Below are 15,860 nucleotides of genomic sequence, written 5' to 3'. Positions count from 1 at the left end.
ATACCCCGAATAGGCATCCATGAAACTTAATAGCTTATGCCCAGAGGTGGCGTTGATGAGCTGATCGATTCTAGGCAGGGGGAAACTATCCTTCGAACAGGCTTTGTTGAGATCAAAGAAATCAACGCAAGTTCACCACTTGCCATTGGGTTTCTTCACCAAAACAGATTGACGATCCAACTCGGGTAATGAGCCTCCCGAATGAACCCGTTTGAGAGGAGCATATCCACCTCAACTTTCAGAGTAGCATAATGCTCTGGGTCCATGGCTTTTCTCTTCTGGCGAACTGACTTGATTGCACTGTCGATGTTGAGTGCATGACACATCACATTCGGGTTGATCCCGACCATGTTAGCATGAGTCCATGCAAAACCATTAATATTCTGTCTGAGGAAGCTCGTTAGGTTGGCAGCGAGCTAGGGGCTAAGATTGCTTTCGATCCTTAACACCCTAGTCGGTTCATTTTGGTCGACCAATATCTCAAATTGAGTCTCAGCAGATGCATTGTGGGAATACTCTTCCTAAACACGAGGATTTATGTTGTCTTCCACTGAACATGGTTGTGGTTCAATCCTACTGATCACCATAGCCTGCTCGGGAATGCCTACTGGCCTTCCTTTCCCTTTGCACGCCATCTGTACTGTCCTTACATAGTAGTTGCAAGATTCACTTTAGGATCATTTGACTTTTTCACACCCCGTCGGAGTGGAAAACTTCATCTTCAGATGATAGATAGAGGTGACAGCCTTGAAGTTTCGTAGTAGAAGTCGTCCCAAAATGCCATTGAATGCGGACTGATAGTCTACTACAAAAAAAACTTCGTCATTCTGGTCACCTCATGGGTATCACCCAAAGTGACAGGAAGTGCAATCATTCCCTTGGGAATCAGATGGTCGCCAGTAAAACCATAGAGAATGATAGAGGCAGGCTTCAAATTTGCCTCGTCCAGTAGCATTTCCTCGAAAACTCTCTGAAAGAGGATATTCACAATGCTACCATTGTCCACCAGCATCCTGTGGACTTCGTACCAATCTATTTCAAGCGCGATAATGAGTGCATCCTCATAGGGGTGATGCAATCGCACCACGTCTTTCTCTAAAAAGGTAATCTCTTCTTCTCTGCCCTTCCCGAGCGTACCTTTCCTAAGCACCTCGAGAATTCCCTATGAGGTGTGGTCCTCCAAATATGATCCCAACAAGATGGAAACCTTTGAGACCACAACACTTCTTTCCCTCGTCCCCTTGATCCTTTTCCCGAATAGGAGTTAAACCATCAACATACTCCTTAAAGTGTCCCTTTTTAATGAGGTATTCAATTGTCTGCTTGAGAGCCCGACACTCATCAGTATGATGCCCATTATCTAGATGATAATGGTAATATTTCTTGCTATTTCTTGCCGTAGGGGGATTATTCATGGGCTTTGGCTCTCCGAGCAGACTAGCTTTTTCTGACTTGTCCAGAATAGCTGATATCGATGCATTCAATGGAGTATACTGATTCTTGTCGTAATCATGACAGAGAACCTAGGCATAAGATTTCTTGGGCTTAAATCACTGATTCTTTCCTTTTCGCTGATCGCCATTGGCCCATCTACGATCAGCTCTCCTACTATTCTCCCCCTGACCTTCTTCCCCCTAACTAGAGGCACTGGTCGAAAGATCGAGGTCATGGCGATTTAGAGCAGCCACATAATTCTCGATTCGGAGGTACTTCTCAGTAAGATTATAAAAGCAGGTGAGGGAAATGTTGTCCTTATATTGTAGCTTTTTCCACAGGTCGGTTTGCGAATGAACCCTTGCAATAATGAGAGTCCGAACTGACTCTTTGGGTGTATTAGCCATCTTGTGCAGCTCTCTGTAGAACCTATCAATACAAGACTGGAGGGACTCATTTCTTTCCTGCCGTATGTTACTCAGATAGCTCAACGACATTGAGAACTTCCTATTAGCTTGGAAGTGTCTCAAGAATAACGAACTCATCTGCTGCCACAAGTTCATAGATCCTGGCGGGAACGATCTAAACCAGTGCTTGACATGGGTAGTCAGAGTCATTGCCAAACAACGACATTTGGCTAAGCTGGAAACTTGGTAAAGCTCTATGAGGTAGTTAAACTCATAGAGGTGATCCTGGGAATCAAAATTCTCATTGAATGCTCGCATATCAGACATTCTACACCTTGACGGGAGAGGAGTAGCTAACACTGCTGGAGAAAAGGGGGACGCTTCAACGGTTTGCCCACGCTCATTCTGCTGAGCTCTAAGCTGATCCAGAGTTGTTGTAACTCCTCAATCTGAGGAAGCAAAGCTATCTGGGGATCGCTTTTCGCAATGTAGGTTCGACCCTCACGATTGCGGTTGAGAAAATACCGTAGGTCAGACTCTTCCTCAATTCAGACAAAGCCTTCGGCATGCCTCGACACATGTTGGCTGGAGCCATGTGTAGGCATTAAAGGACCATGAGAGTTATCCCGACCCGTTTTGCTGCCCGGGTCATGGGTCAACTGGTCCAACCAGTTGGATCGGCCGGTTGGACCGATGATGTCAACGACAATTTTATTTTTAAAAAATTACATATTAATCCCTTAAATTTTAGTATATTACAAAAATTTCCCTTAAAAAGTTCAAATTAGTCCCTTAAATTTTTATTTATTTCAAAAATGCCCCAATAAAATTATCAATTAATCCCTAAACTTTTGACATATCTCCCAAACACCCCTATAAAATTACAAACTAACCCTTATAATTTTGAAATATTACAAAAACCCCCCTAAGACCTGAACCTGACCGGAGAAGCTTTCGGGTCCCGGTCCAATCAGTTCGACCGGTCGAACCGGTCTGATTTTTAAAACAGAGCTCGTGTATGGTGGGCATTTTCCCCGTGGTGATGGTCGGGACCAGCACGCCGGCAATGAAAGGAATCTCCCAACCTTGCACTCTTTCGAGGGTGCCAATGTGATGTGGCATGAGACGGCTCATGATGTGACATATCGCCAAGTCGTAAAGCCACAGGTATTCTACTTGCTTCACGATCAGCATTCATTGGTCCCTTTGAGCCCTTTGGCCCATTATCCACCACCTGCTTTCCCTTGTCTTTGTGCGCTGTAGTGCACGCAGCATGGGCTTTTGCCCGTTTCCATGCTTTAGCACGACCTACAGGCATATTTGGCGGTGGCACCGCCTTATCAGAATTGGGCAGTATGACCTGATTCAAATGGTCTAGCTTTCGACTAATCGTTTCGAGAGTATTGTTGAACCTCTCCAGGTAACTCCTCACAGCTGGATCGAGCTGTGAGCTTGAGGGAAAATCCGTCGTGGTATTCTGCGGAATGGGAGGTACTTTAGAAGAAGTATCGTCCTGTACCTGGGGGATCTCCTTGGGGTTGGGGCTAGTTTGCTCGATTTTGAAACCATGAGCCATTTGTCAGCAAACAGAGTTGGTTGATTAGAGATTCTTGATGAAGAGCGGATGCTAAATCACGTCCTCTTTTTAGCGTCAAACTGTTGATGCTTGATTTTGATACTAATGATTCACACGTGCAAAGTGCTAAGTTGGCTTAGAAATTACACATGAATGAAAAATGCAATGATGTAAATGAAAGATGATTTTTAAAGTGGTTCAGATGCTTAAAGCGAATCCTATGTCCACTGTTCTTTTTATATATATGAGGATACAGGAGGTCGTGTATAGTGTATAGCGAGCAGAGGCACAAGTGACTGATTACTCAGAGAGAATATCAAGTCAGTCTCTTTCTCGTAGGTTATTTGTGTTTTGAGAGTAAAATGTTACAATCAGAATGTGGGTTTCTTATCAAAATCCCGAAAATGAGAGGGGGAGCCCTCTATTTATAGTAGAAGGTTTCAAGGTAATGATTACAAGTTTGCAAGTAGGCAGGTGTAGTACAATTCCTACCGTGCTTCCCATTGGCTGATTACATAGCCGATATCCTCAAATCGCATAGGGCTTGGACAGGTGGATGACTCTCATCCACTCGTAGATAAAGCTTGAGTCAGCCAAGTTGATGACAACTATACTCTTTTTGTCTTCTGACGACGTGGCAGCAACTGGACAGCACAAAGTCTTCTTAAACTCTGATTGGTACTAGTTGACGTAAGCTCGCGTTAGCCCTGATTCTTTAGGCATAACAATATTTAAAGTTAATCACATAATTTATAGTCATCAATTTCATAGGATGACTCATAAAAGATCTACAATCAATACTTAATATCTTATACATGAATTTTTTATTTAAATTACCATGTTATAAACTTTAATTAAACTTCGCAAAATGTTAAAAAAAGATGGAGCGTGATCACAGTTTCCAGGTAGCGCGTGGAAAAGGAAAGGGATTGATATTGTGTCTGAAGAACAAACGACCAACTCCTTAACATCCGAGTTTCCCTTCCCAGATTGACTTGGTGCCATTAATCATTATTATATTAATTTTTTATTATATTTTATTTATTTATATTATTTAACTTATCCAAAAAAAGAGAATTCAACTTCATCTTCATTTGATCACTCCTTCGAATTTTTGTTTAGTTTCCTTCCACAAAAATTATTCCCAAAACATTTACAAACATTCCCTTTGTTGACTCAACTATTCCTTTGCAGCCGCTTGATTCATTGAAATTTGTTTTTGTTTCTTGGAACTGTAAGAACCCTTTTGAAATCTTGTTTTTATAAAGCAATTTATGGGGTAATATCATTGATTGTTTTGCTTTTGGTGCAATATATATTTAATTGATGCAGTTATTTATGTATTTTCCTTTTATTGTTCCTTCAATATAATGTTGTTTAATTTGATGTATTAATTTAATTTTTGTTTCATTTGTTTTCTTGTTAGATATTTATATTGGCTGATATAAAGGAGGAGGTAACAAAATGGCTGTTCTGAGATTGTAGCAGTGATTGATTGATGATTTAGATCTTATATTTGGAGGCTGGAGATGTCAATTCAGCACGAAAATTCTAATGTTGAGATTGTTACAGGTACTTTTTTTTGGGGGCGTCAAATGAAATTGTCTTTGAGCAATGTTATTTGTGAGAATATATATGTTTATTTGCTCTTTGTTTCTCTGCCCTTCAATACTTTGTAACTAATTGAACAAAAATTATGAGTGGAATGACCAAACATGATTTCTGTTGCCTGCCCAAGTGGGTATGGTGAAAAGGTTCGATTATTTCTGTGATTTTGTATAAATAATTGGAAGAAAACAGGTCGTATGAATTTATGATAGCTATACTGGAAATAAGGAATATGCTTGCTTCAGGATTAAGAATTTATTCTAAACGTGTCGGTTTTGGGAATGGTGGTGGCATTGTTACGGATACAGCCACTAGTTGTTCTAATGGTGTGAGAAACAAAGTTGACGAGCCTAAATAAATACAGGTTTGTAGCAGCGTATGGTGTAAAGATGAGAAGTTAATGCAAGTGCTAGAACTTGAACTGGTTTTTGAGTTTGGTTAAGTTTTTTTGAAAGGACATGGTTCTCTGCATTAATCAAGTTTCAATCAATGGATTTTGTTTTTTGGATGGGTTTTTTATTTGCTTACCTCTCCTTTCTTTTGTCATTATATAGAACCAAATCTCTGTTCTCCGGTCCACAATGGCTGTTGAATGTAATTGTTAAGACTTGAGTCCCAAAATCAACCTCCATTCTCAATTCTAATTTTCCGGGATATGCCCTTTGGATATTGATGGAAAGATGCATTGGCCATTACTTGAAACCATGCACCTATATGATTTCACAGTCTCTTCAGTGTCAAATTGTTGTGATCATTGCCATTGGATATGTTCTTGCAGTTTCGATGTTTCACATTTGTTAGTTGACATATAATCACGTTATTAAGTCGAAGAAGACAATCCATTGTAGTTACCTTTCAATGTTCAATAAGACAGTCAGTCATAGATCACTTTTTTTTTTTCCTTTTTTTTTTTTGATACCGAGAGTGTTCGGGCCAGTTTGTGCACAACTCAGCTAATCCTCCGAGGCCCTGAAGTTAACGATCAGGTAAGCCTCCAGTGGCCACCCCTATTAGCAGTTAAGGTGGATTGAACTCAAGATCTCTTGAGTAATATACCCAAGAGTCTTAGTTAATTGCTCGACCACCCGGTGGTGGTTAAAGTCATAGGTCCCTTTTGTTAGGTATACTTAATGATTTGATTGTAATTTGTTTGTTATGACAATTACAAGTTACAGTTGTTTTGTGATTATATAAATTATATGTGTGGAATTCGTATGACCAGGTTCTCGCCTGTGTGATCTCTTAAGTTCAGGAACACAAAGATGGAGAGGGCAAAAAGATCAACCAATAGATTCCGGTACCTTGAACTTTAATCTTAGGTTCTTTTTTCTTGTCTGGATCCATGTAGAGTAGTTGGCATTAAATCATATATGAATGAAATAGTTATTGCAAAACTGCAGATTAAATATATGAAACATGAAACCTATACAATCAGATATGAACATTCTGTATGATCTATTTATAGTGAACATAAAATTATAGAAGTTGCTAACATTACTTAGAAAATTAAAGAGTAAGTTCATTACCATGATAACATAAATCCATTTATTGACTGGATCTATATCCTGGAATTTGTTTTTAAAAATCCTGTATGATCAATAGCCTGGAACTTGTTTACATATACACAGGACCAAAGTGCCTACTGAGCTGAAGTGGTTAAATGTTAAAACCGTGTAAAAATATGTGCTTCAAGAGACCTCTAATGGAACCTGGCCAGGCTATGGATGGACAGGCCACCTGCTCAAACTAAATTTTGGGCTAAGAGTTGCCTTGAACTTCAGTTTACACAAGCCATTCAAGGCACACTGATCCAATTATTAGGCCAAAGAGGCCTTTTGGCCATTTCAGTTTGTATGCACCTCTATGTTTAATCTGGTACCTAAATTCTGGGACACATAAGGGCATATGCTTATTTGTATGGTAACCAAGGATGGACGACAAATAATCCTTTATAAAACCCAAGAGTAAAAATATATATCTTTTAATCTTCTACTGAAATTGCTCTATCTTAGATTGTAATTGGGGTGATAGAAGATGGTTCCACCATCCAAAACTATAGGCATGAAATCATATAACTTCCACAAAATCACGGAACAAGACTGAAAGCAGCCCAACGTGCAGGGTCTGTTCAGTATTATGGGAGTATGATAGCTTGTTATTTGGTTTTTATTGAGTTGAATTGTGTTTAGTTAGTTTGTGTCTCTTGTTGGAGCCATGAGATTTTAATTAAAGGGCTTTTGCCTCCACCGTTGGTAGTTCTTGTCATTAGCTTTTCTCTTGAGGTCTCTCCACTATTTGTTGATGCGATTGTATGATAGTTTTGCCTTCACTTAATTTGGTAGTGAATTATATCGTTAAAGTTATTTACTAATCGGAGGTTTAGATTCTTAATTCTCTCTATATCCAGAAACTTTTTCTTTTCATTCAACATTCTTACAAGATCTTAGACTAAATTATTTAGAGTCAAATAAATTACCAAAGACTCTAAACACTATTATTTTCCTGACTAATATTCCTTTAAAGAAGCTCTGAATTAGGTAATATTTGAAAAATCATAATGCAGGCCCTGCAGTAAGATCCTGTCAGAAGAAACTTGCAAATAATACATGCCATTATCGTTTGTATTTGCTCTTTAATTGAACATAGCTGCAAGACTGTTTATGTTCAATAAGCCTTTGATCCTCATGACCAACCATAAATGCTTTCTTTATTGCTTGTACTTTCTATACGGTACTGAAAATTTGTTGACATACACAATCATATGCTTGCCACCATTGAAGGAACGTGTGCTTATTTTGTTCTTCCGAAGAAAATCATCCTCTCTTTGGCCCTTCATTAAACTGTCCTGAGATAGAATTTTAATTAACCTTGTTGATCTATTTTAGTGCTTATTTCGCATTAACCAGGTGCACAAGGAAAGCTGGAGAATCTTTTGAGTCAATCCAGTAATAAGTTTTGTGCAGATTGTGGATCTCCAGATCCAAAATGGGTGTAAGTATCATGTCAGAATTAGACAAAATATTTTATCATTATCTTCTGTATTTCATTAATGTTTGAAGGTACACTTAGGTGTTACCATATCTTTACTATCAGTATTTTTTATTTATTTATTTATTTTTTCTATTTAACTTTTCCTGTGGTGTTGGTTGTTGGTGTTTGGATTTGATGTCTATGAAGTGTTCCCATGGATTATAGTAAGTGAATGGGTAAAATAAATTTAATTACACTATCACCAATCAATTCTACATATAGGTATACCACGATAAGCAATAATAATGATAACTTCTGGCATATTAGATATTTTTAAAATTAGATGCATTTTTTGGACCTTTACCTACAAGCTTTTTGTCATGTGGCTTTCTAGTATAATATCAATGCCAGGTTGACCAAATGATTTGTGTTCGAATTACCCCATTGCATTAATTAAATTATAATAAGTTGTGGTTATAGTCATGATTGTGTTTGGTCCATGCACAAGTGCACGTTAGAGGGCTTGGTACAAGTTAAATACTATTGTTAGGCTTTTACTTAACAGTTTAAACTTCTTTTAATTAAGTGGCTTTTCGAACAAATATGAATCTTGACATCATGGAAAATCTAGAAACTGTTTCGTCAATATGAATATGAAACGGATTGAATTATGCAGCAGCTGGATTATAGGTAAAGGAAATGTGAATAGGTATCTACTAATGTTTTTATAGTCTTATCTAAGCATTCTTGTATCTCCTCTTGTTTTTCCTATAGAGGCATTCATCTTATCTTGATATATTGGCAATCACGTTTTGTGCATTAACTTATGTTTTACTTATTCACAAACTATGATATTCAAACCCTCCTTTTTCTTCAGATGTTATAGATGTACCATCTCTAATTTTGACTTAGTTCGAGTCTGCAACTCTTAGATTATTCTTCTTCAATTGAATTTTTTATCTCACTTGGACACATTTTCAGCATATAATATAATGTACTATTCTTTCATGGCACTTGTTCTCCCTGTATTTTGTTCTTAATATCTTTCCCAATTTCTATGACAGTATCTCATATTATTGTGTTTTTTTTGCCCCAGAAAGTCCCTCACTTCTTTTGTTGCTTTTGCTTCATTGTATCATTTCATGCAATTCAGATCTTTGAGTATTGGAGTATTTATTTGTATCAAGTGTTCTGGCGTTCATAGAAGCCTTGGAGTGCACATATCAAAGGTATGGATTCCAATTTGTGGCCTCTGATCAGATCTTGTAGAATAGAGTTGCCACTAGTCAGCACGACTTTTCATCAGCCTATATGTGCATATGTCTTATATTTTATCAACTTACTACCTTAAGTGAACTTGAAAGAAAGACACAGCTGATATGTATGTTGTGCAGAGACTTACAAAAATGAATTTGCTATCTAATATTAACTACTTGAGGTCAAATTATGGTCTTATCTTCGTGGTCTGAAGTTTATAACGACATGTGGTTGAGAAGCTCAACTCTTTATAAATAAAATTTCATTATATTGTACACGACCAGGTGGAATCTGGATAAGAACCTGTTATGAACCTTGTCCAGCAGCTCACTGGTCAAATAAACTATTTCATTAATCAATAATAGAAGTTGTTAAAGTAGTTTTTATCCCATCAAATTTTTTCCCTAGATTGAGCTGGCTGATTTATTCTTCCCTAACATGGACTCTGTCTAATCGCTACCACAAGCCAGTTGTGTGCCAAGGTGGATTACAGTTTCTGGAGCTCATTATATATAGAACTTGAGATACGATAGCTCATTCTTGAAACTAATATAAGGGAATGAGGGTCTGTGGAGACGTGAAAAGTCTGGACATTCTTGTCTGTGTTTTATATTACAGTGTAAATAGTTTTAATAGATATCATCTATTGAAGCTTGACACATAGTGTGTCAAATCACTTGAGTCATTTATGTTGATATTTCATAGGATCCTGGTTTGAGGTTTCATTAAAAGTTCTTTCCTTCTGTCTGATCAATCGTGGAAGGCTGTTGTTGCTTCTCTCTCTCTCTTTTTCTATCATAGTTATTTTGCACTTAGATATCTCATTGATTTGAGATTATCTCAGGTCATATCAGTAAACCTAGATGAATGGACAGATGAACAAGTTGACGCTTTGGCAGAAATCGGTGGCAATGCTGTAGTGAACGAGAAATATGAGGCTTATATTCCTTATAATTTAAAAAAACCAAAGCCAGATTCATCAATAGAGGAGCGGTCTGATTTCATCAGGTATAGAAGTACAAATTTTTTCATTCCTTTCGTATGAGAAACCAAACCATTCTAATTCGCTATTGTATATCTTGAACACTCAGGAGAAAGTATGAGAAGCTACAATTTTCAAACTGTGATGATCACACACTACACTGCCCATTCCCATCTCCTCATAGACGTTCATCATCCTCCCCAGCTAGTTCTTCGGCCTGTTGCACTTTGAATGACAAGAAACAGTATGAAAAACAACCAACCAGACATCGTATTGGAAATGCATTTCGTAACAGCTGGGGAAGGAAAGAGACTAACAGTAAGCCGACAAAGAAGAACAACTCATTGGTAATGATTTTCTTTTTGAGTAATGCTATGTTTGTAAAGTCGTCATCAATTGTGGGATGTCAAGTCTCTCTTAGGAGTGAACTACTCAAAAGAAAATTCTGTAACAATTTTCTTTTAACAACTTTTTTCTAGAAAAAGTAGTTGTATACAGTATCAAGTCTTCTAACAAATGCATCTTTAATTCTTATGTGCGTTGTGTAACGAATCCCACATTGAAAACGTATTGGGGAGGTCTTGGGCTTATAAATGGGGGGAATCTTTCTACCTAATACGTTAACCTTTTGGGTGTAAAACTCCTAGCCCGTGACAAGTGGTATCAGAACAGATCCGATCCGTTTTTCGATGTCTCACCAAGCGCCCATGTAGGGGCGTCCACGTGTGATTGTAGGTCCACACAAGATTGAGGTGGACGGGTAGGCAAAGGGCTCCACCTGTGACGAGAGCGTCACAGGATTGGGTGAGGGAGAATGTAACGAATCCCACATCAAAAGTGTATTGGGGAGGTCTTGAACTTATAAATGGAGGGAGTCTCTCCACCTAATAGGTTAGCCTTTTGAGTGTGAAACTCTCAGCCCATGACAGTTCACTTTGATAAAAATAACATATCTAAAATTTAATGGAGTTGGAAAAGGAAATATTGTTTTTGGTGGACAAGCGAAGAGAGGAATCACTAAATAGCAGGATATTGTTTTAGATGATTTAAACTTGATCATGCTTCCAGTCAATCCATGTATAACTTTGTAAAAAAATTCTTAACTTGATATGTTAACTATCTGGGTTACCAATTTAGTTGGAAAAGAGAATGTATCACAGAAGTGAAGCAGAAAGTACTATATTTCTACATTTTATATTACTCACAATGTCTTAACTGCTTTTATATGGCTACTCAATCACAGTGATTTCAATTGCTGTTTACAGGCAAGTATGGTCGAGTTTGTTGGATTAATTAAGGTCAATGTGGTTAAAGGCATTAACCTGGTTATTCGGGATGTTGTAACTAGTGACCCGTATGTCGTCCTAGTACTGGGTCAACAAGTGAGTCTTTTTTATCTTCATAAAATCCTTAATGATGTTGTTATGTTCAACTGAAGCAGTAAACTTATTTTATCCTTGATCTCTTGTCACAGACGGTGAGGACACGTGTCATAAAGAACAATCTGAATCCTATTTGGAATGAAAGACTAATGTTGTCGATTCCAGAAAACATTCCTCCTTTAAAAGTGGTAAATCTACTTTACTGATTATGTGATTGAAAGTCGGGTAACAGCAGAAAGGAAAACATTCATAGAACTATCTGCTCACTTAAGTCTAATGCTGTGAAATTCTTGTAGCGCACATTGCAATTTTGTGCTGATATTAGTCAACCTTTCTTATTATTCTGTGCCAAAAACATGCTCTGCTCTCGTGGTTAAGGAAGGAAGAATACATCCTGCATTTACAAATTTAAATGCTACACCATGATGATAAGATGCACTTAGAAATGTTGTGAACAAATAATTTAAACTCTTAAAAATATATTATTGAGTTGCTTGAACAGCTAAGAAAGTGATGAATCTATAGAAATGCATTATTTTTAACTCTGCTCGTTGGCCAAGCAGATTGAATAGGTAGAAAACTACATCAAGTTTGAGCATGTTAAACTACATGATGTTCGTAGAATTAAAATAAAATTACTGTTCTTCTCACCTTTTTTTTTCTTTTTTTGGCTTGATTATTTGGATCCTTATCAATTATTTGATGCAGCTATACTTCTTTCTAACCCAACAATGATGTTTATAAGCTTTGTTATTTATTCTTCAATTCAGTTTGTTTACGACAAGGATAAATTCTCATTCGATGACTTTATGGGGGAGGCCGAAGTTGACATTCAACCCTTACTGGCTGCTGCAAGAGCCTATGAGAGTTCGACAATGTATGAGTCAGTAGATTTCAAGAAGTGGGTATCATCCTTAGTGGAAGAAGGTGTCATAAGTCTTGTAGATGGGAAGTTGAAACAGGAAATTATTCTGAATCTGCAGAAAGTTGAAAGAGGTGCAATAGAAATTGAGCTTGAGTGTGTTCCTCTTACTCAATAACACAGAAACATATTTATTGCAATTATAGAACTTGTACACAAATTGTATTCTAGTAAACTTTTTTTTTTTCAACTTTTTCTTAGCCTTTCTATTCACTGATAGCTGATAACTGAAAATGAATTCATAATTATACAATATATTATTCCTAAATTTGCCCATTTATAAAGTATTTTTCATCCTTTTTACTCAGAAGCTTTCTATTTCATAACGTTAGAAACTGTTTTCATTTTCATCATACAACTAAAACCACTGGAAATACGACCAAAAAATTATTTTCAGTAACTAGCCAATTCATCTTTATCAATTAGAGTGAACCATGGTTCTTGCCCTGCTCTGAAAGGAGTCCTACGGCTGAATAAGGTATTCTAGGCTTTATATTTTTTGCATTTACAGTATATGGGTACTGGCATTATAACCATTTTCGTCATAATAATTCTTTCCTTAAAAGACGAAATCATGCATCTGAAATTGAAGTTGCAAATCCAGAACTATTACAAAGCTTTCTTTGTAACAATAGTTTTATTTTTAAAAAAAAAAAAAACCAAGTAATGAAAAGGTTTTGAAAAGAGTGGACACATGTTTTTAATTTAATTACTTCATGTTCCATTCGTTTGATGAAGAGTAAACTTATTTGAATAATGGGGTAATTTTATTTGCTCTTTAAAAGAGATTGTTAAGAAGCAAGCACTATAGGAAGTTTTAAAAAGTAAAGGGATTTTTTTTACTTCTATTGGGGGATTTTTGATAATCTAAATGAGGGCTTTCAATAATTTGATGGGATAATAATATATGAGATTTACTGCTCCAGGTGGAATACTTGAAATCGTTAGAATTTGAAGTAATTCTTCATGTATTTTGTACGGTCTACACTAACCCACTACTTTGCATTTTTGTTTATTTGCTGTGTAGTTTTGTAACATCTTCACGAGGTTTGCTTAATGAAGGAATTGAGATTTGACTTGAGAAAATGGATGATGATCGGAGGGGAAGGAGCAGAGTTTATGTGGAGACTGGAAGGAGTTATTATTGTAATCGAAAGAGTCTTGTTGCCAAGAGTAGGGGTAGTTCTTGGAAGGAAAATGATTCTCTTCTTAGATTTACGTTTGAGACTTTCATTATCAGTTGAGGCAAGCGCTGGTATGCATTTGATTTTGAGAGATTTTTTCTAGATTGATTTGACTGTGTGAAAAAAAACAAACAAATCTCATTTTGCTTTGTTTGGTTTAAAAGAAATATGGACAAGTAAACAAAAAAGAAATTGAATACAGTAAATGTTCCTCAAATTCAAGACATTGCCCCCGGAATAGCTCTGCTGAAAATGACGAATTTAATCATAGCAAAGCATCCTAAACTAATCATTTACTACCATCCAATCCATCTTTACAATGGTATAAAACCAAACACAAGAAGGTTTTCACTATATGGCATTATACACAAAAGAGAAGCAATAAAAGTTTAAGATCAAAGCCTAAAGTTATATACAAATCATAATATGGTTGAGTAATTTGATATCAACAAACAAGAATCTGAACATTTGAATTAAAGTACCAATCCCTTCCGAAGGAATTCAGGATCCACAACCGGAACCTCGGGCACAAAAACAACCCCATTTAATTACAATACATCTTTTGCAATATTTGCTACCCCATTACAGTAACAAAGCACTAAAATATTTACATCCCATACAGGAGAAATACTCTCCCTACGTAATTTTAAGTACAGTAGACACATTATTTCATAGCACTGATCTGCGAGACAGTAAACATTACCTGAATGTTCCCGAGCTGGAGAACACAAAAGAAAACACACCTGATGAATCCAAAGAGCCATATTTGGATCCATACTTATATCAAGAGAGCTAAATGCAAACAGTAAAGCACGATGGCCATGGCGATCACAACTCACGAGCAGCAATCAGGGCACCTAATCAAGCCATTTTCATTACATTCCAAACACCGTTTAAGCACCTCTTCCTCTTCATCAAACAGTTTTCTACTCCCACTACAATTCCCACAAGGCACAAACCTCACATCACCACAACTCCCGCAAACAAGCCCCGGTTGCCGTCTCGGAAACCCTTCAAGAACCCTAGCCAATTCACCAGTTTCGTACATACTCTTCAAAATATCAGCTCCACCAATATACTTTCCCCTTATAAAAACCTGGGGCAAACCCACTTTCTTCCCCCCAAATACGCTCTGTAACTCCTTCTTATAGGCCGAATCCATCGAAATATCTCTCTCATCAACCCAAATTCTAAACCCTCTAAATATCATTCTAACCGCATAACAATCCTCATAAGTTCTTCTAATTCCTCTCAAACTCGTCAAATACACAACAATTCGATCTTGGGTACCCGGTAATCTAATCAAAGATTCATCATTATAACATAAAGATTTCATGGGTTTTAAAGATTTTACGTTTTGAGTCTCAGCTTCGATCAAATTTATAGGTTTTTCGGGTTTCTTAGACTCAAATAAACTGCAGAGTTGTTTGACCTTACCTTTGATAGAATTGCTAGCTGAGAAAACTGATCCCACAGAATTGTAAAACTTGTTGATGGAAACAGCTCGATTAAGAGAGGCATAATTGAGTTTAGGGTTAGAATCAACGGTGGGTTGCAAGGTAAAGGATCGATTAAAGAGTTTGCTTGAGATTTCGAGATTATTATCGGATTCCGCCATGGACCCAGATAAATAAACAATGGAATTGGACAAAGAATAAAGATTTTTTGTCCGGGAATATTTGGGAGAAAAATTTGTTCGGGGGAGAAAGGGGATTTGTGAAAAATGAAAGATTGTTTGGATGGTTTGTTTTGATTGTTTTTGGTTGCTTTATTTGGGGATTAGGATTGTTGGGATTAAGCTGTTTTTGTTGTGAGACATAAATGTGGACCAGCTGCTTAGCTACAAAGTTTAGAATTTTGTTGCCTTTTTCCCTTTTTCTTTTTTAATTACAAAACTTCCCTATGCTTTGTTCTAATTTTAAAACACCCTCAATAGTTTGACAATTTTTAAACCACCTTTTTTTTTTGGAAAAATTTATTGAAAAACAATAAGGTAAATGAAACCTGGACAGGGGTCTAAATACAGTAACTTCAACTGAACCTATAACGAGATAAATGTCAAATATCATGGTGAAATTCATTTGCAATAGAGTAAGGGGGTTTGTCCCACCATTGCAAACTTGAATAAAAAAGACAAA

General features: G+C 36.9%; 2 protein-coding genes across 6 annotated transcripts; one reads left to right on the top strand and one right to left on the bottom strand.

Annotated features, from left to right (window-relative positions):
• Nucleotides 1-4,516: 4,516 nt before the first annotated feature.
• LOC116109924 (probable ADP-ribosylation factor GTPase-activating protein AGD11) lies at nt 4,517-12,725 on the top strand. Of its 5 annotated transcripts, none has more exons than XM_031396158.1 (10): nt 4,517-4,651; nt 4,844-4,989; nt 6,278-6,322; nt 7,932-8,016; nt 9,092-9,224; nt 10,097-10,260; nt 10,344-10,581; nt 11,500-11,616; nt 11,709-11,804; nt 12,387-12,725. In XM_031396158.1, exons 2-10 carry the CDS (start codon nt 4,947-4,949, stop codon nt 12,654-12,656), a joined length of 1,191 nt encoding a protein of 396 aa, XP_031252018.1. In that variant the 5' UTR covers nt 4,517-4,651; nt 4,844-4,946; the 3' UTR covers nt 12,657-12,725. The 5 variants fall into 5 exon arrangements, with proteins under 5 accessions (XP_031252018.1, XP_031252019.1, XP_031252017.1 ...); XM_031396159.1 differs by having other exon boundaries at nt 6,248-6,322; nt 9,149-9,224; XM_031396157.1 differs by having other exon boundaries at nt 6,248-6,322.
• Nucleotides 12,726-14,083: 1,358 nt separating this feature from the next.
• On the bottom strand, nt 14,084-15,513 carry LOC116109925 (uncharacterized protein At5g39865). The gene has a single exon (XM_031396163.1). The coding sequence runs from the start codon at nt 15,338-15,340 to the stop codon at nt 14,558-14,560; it is 783 nt and encodes a 260-aa protein (XP_031252023.1). The 5' UTR covers nt 15,341-15,513; the 3' UTR covers nt 14,084-14,557.
• Between the last annotated feature and the right edge of the window lie 347 nt (nt 15,514-15,860).

The sequence above is a fragment of the Pistacia vera genome, unplaced genomic scaffold (genome assembly GCF_008641045.1).
Source record: "Pistacia vera cultivar Batoury unplaced genomic scaffold, PisVer_v2 Contig591, whole genome shotgun sequence".
In the NCBI taxonomy this organism is placed as follows: Eukaryota; Viridiplantae; Streptophyta; class Magnoliopsida; order Sapindales; family Anacardiaceae; genus Pistacia; species Pistacia vera.
Note: the sequence above shows the minus strand (reverse complement) of the source record. Positions and strands in the feature narration are given on the sequence as shown.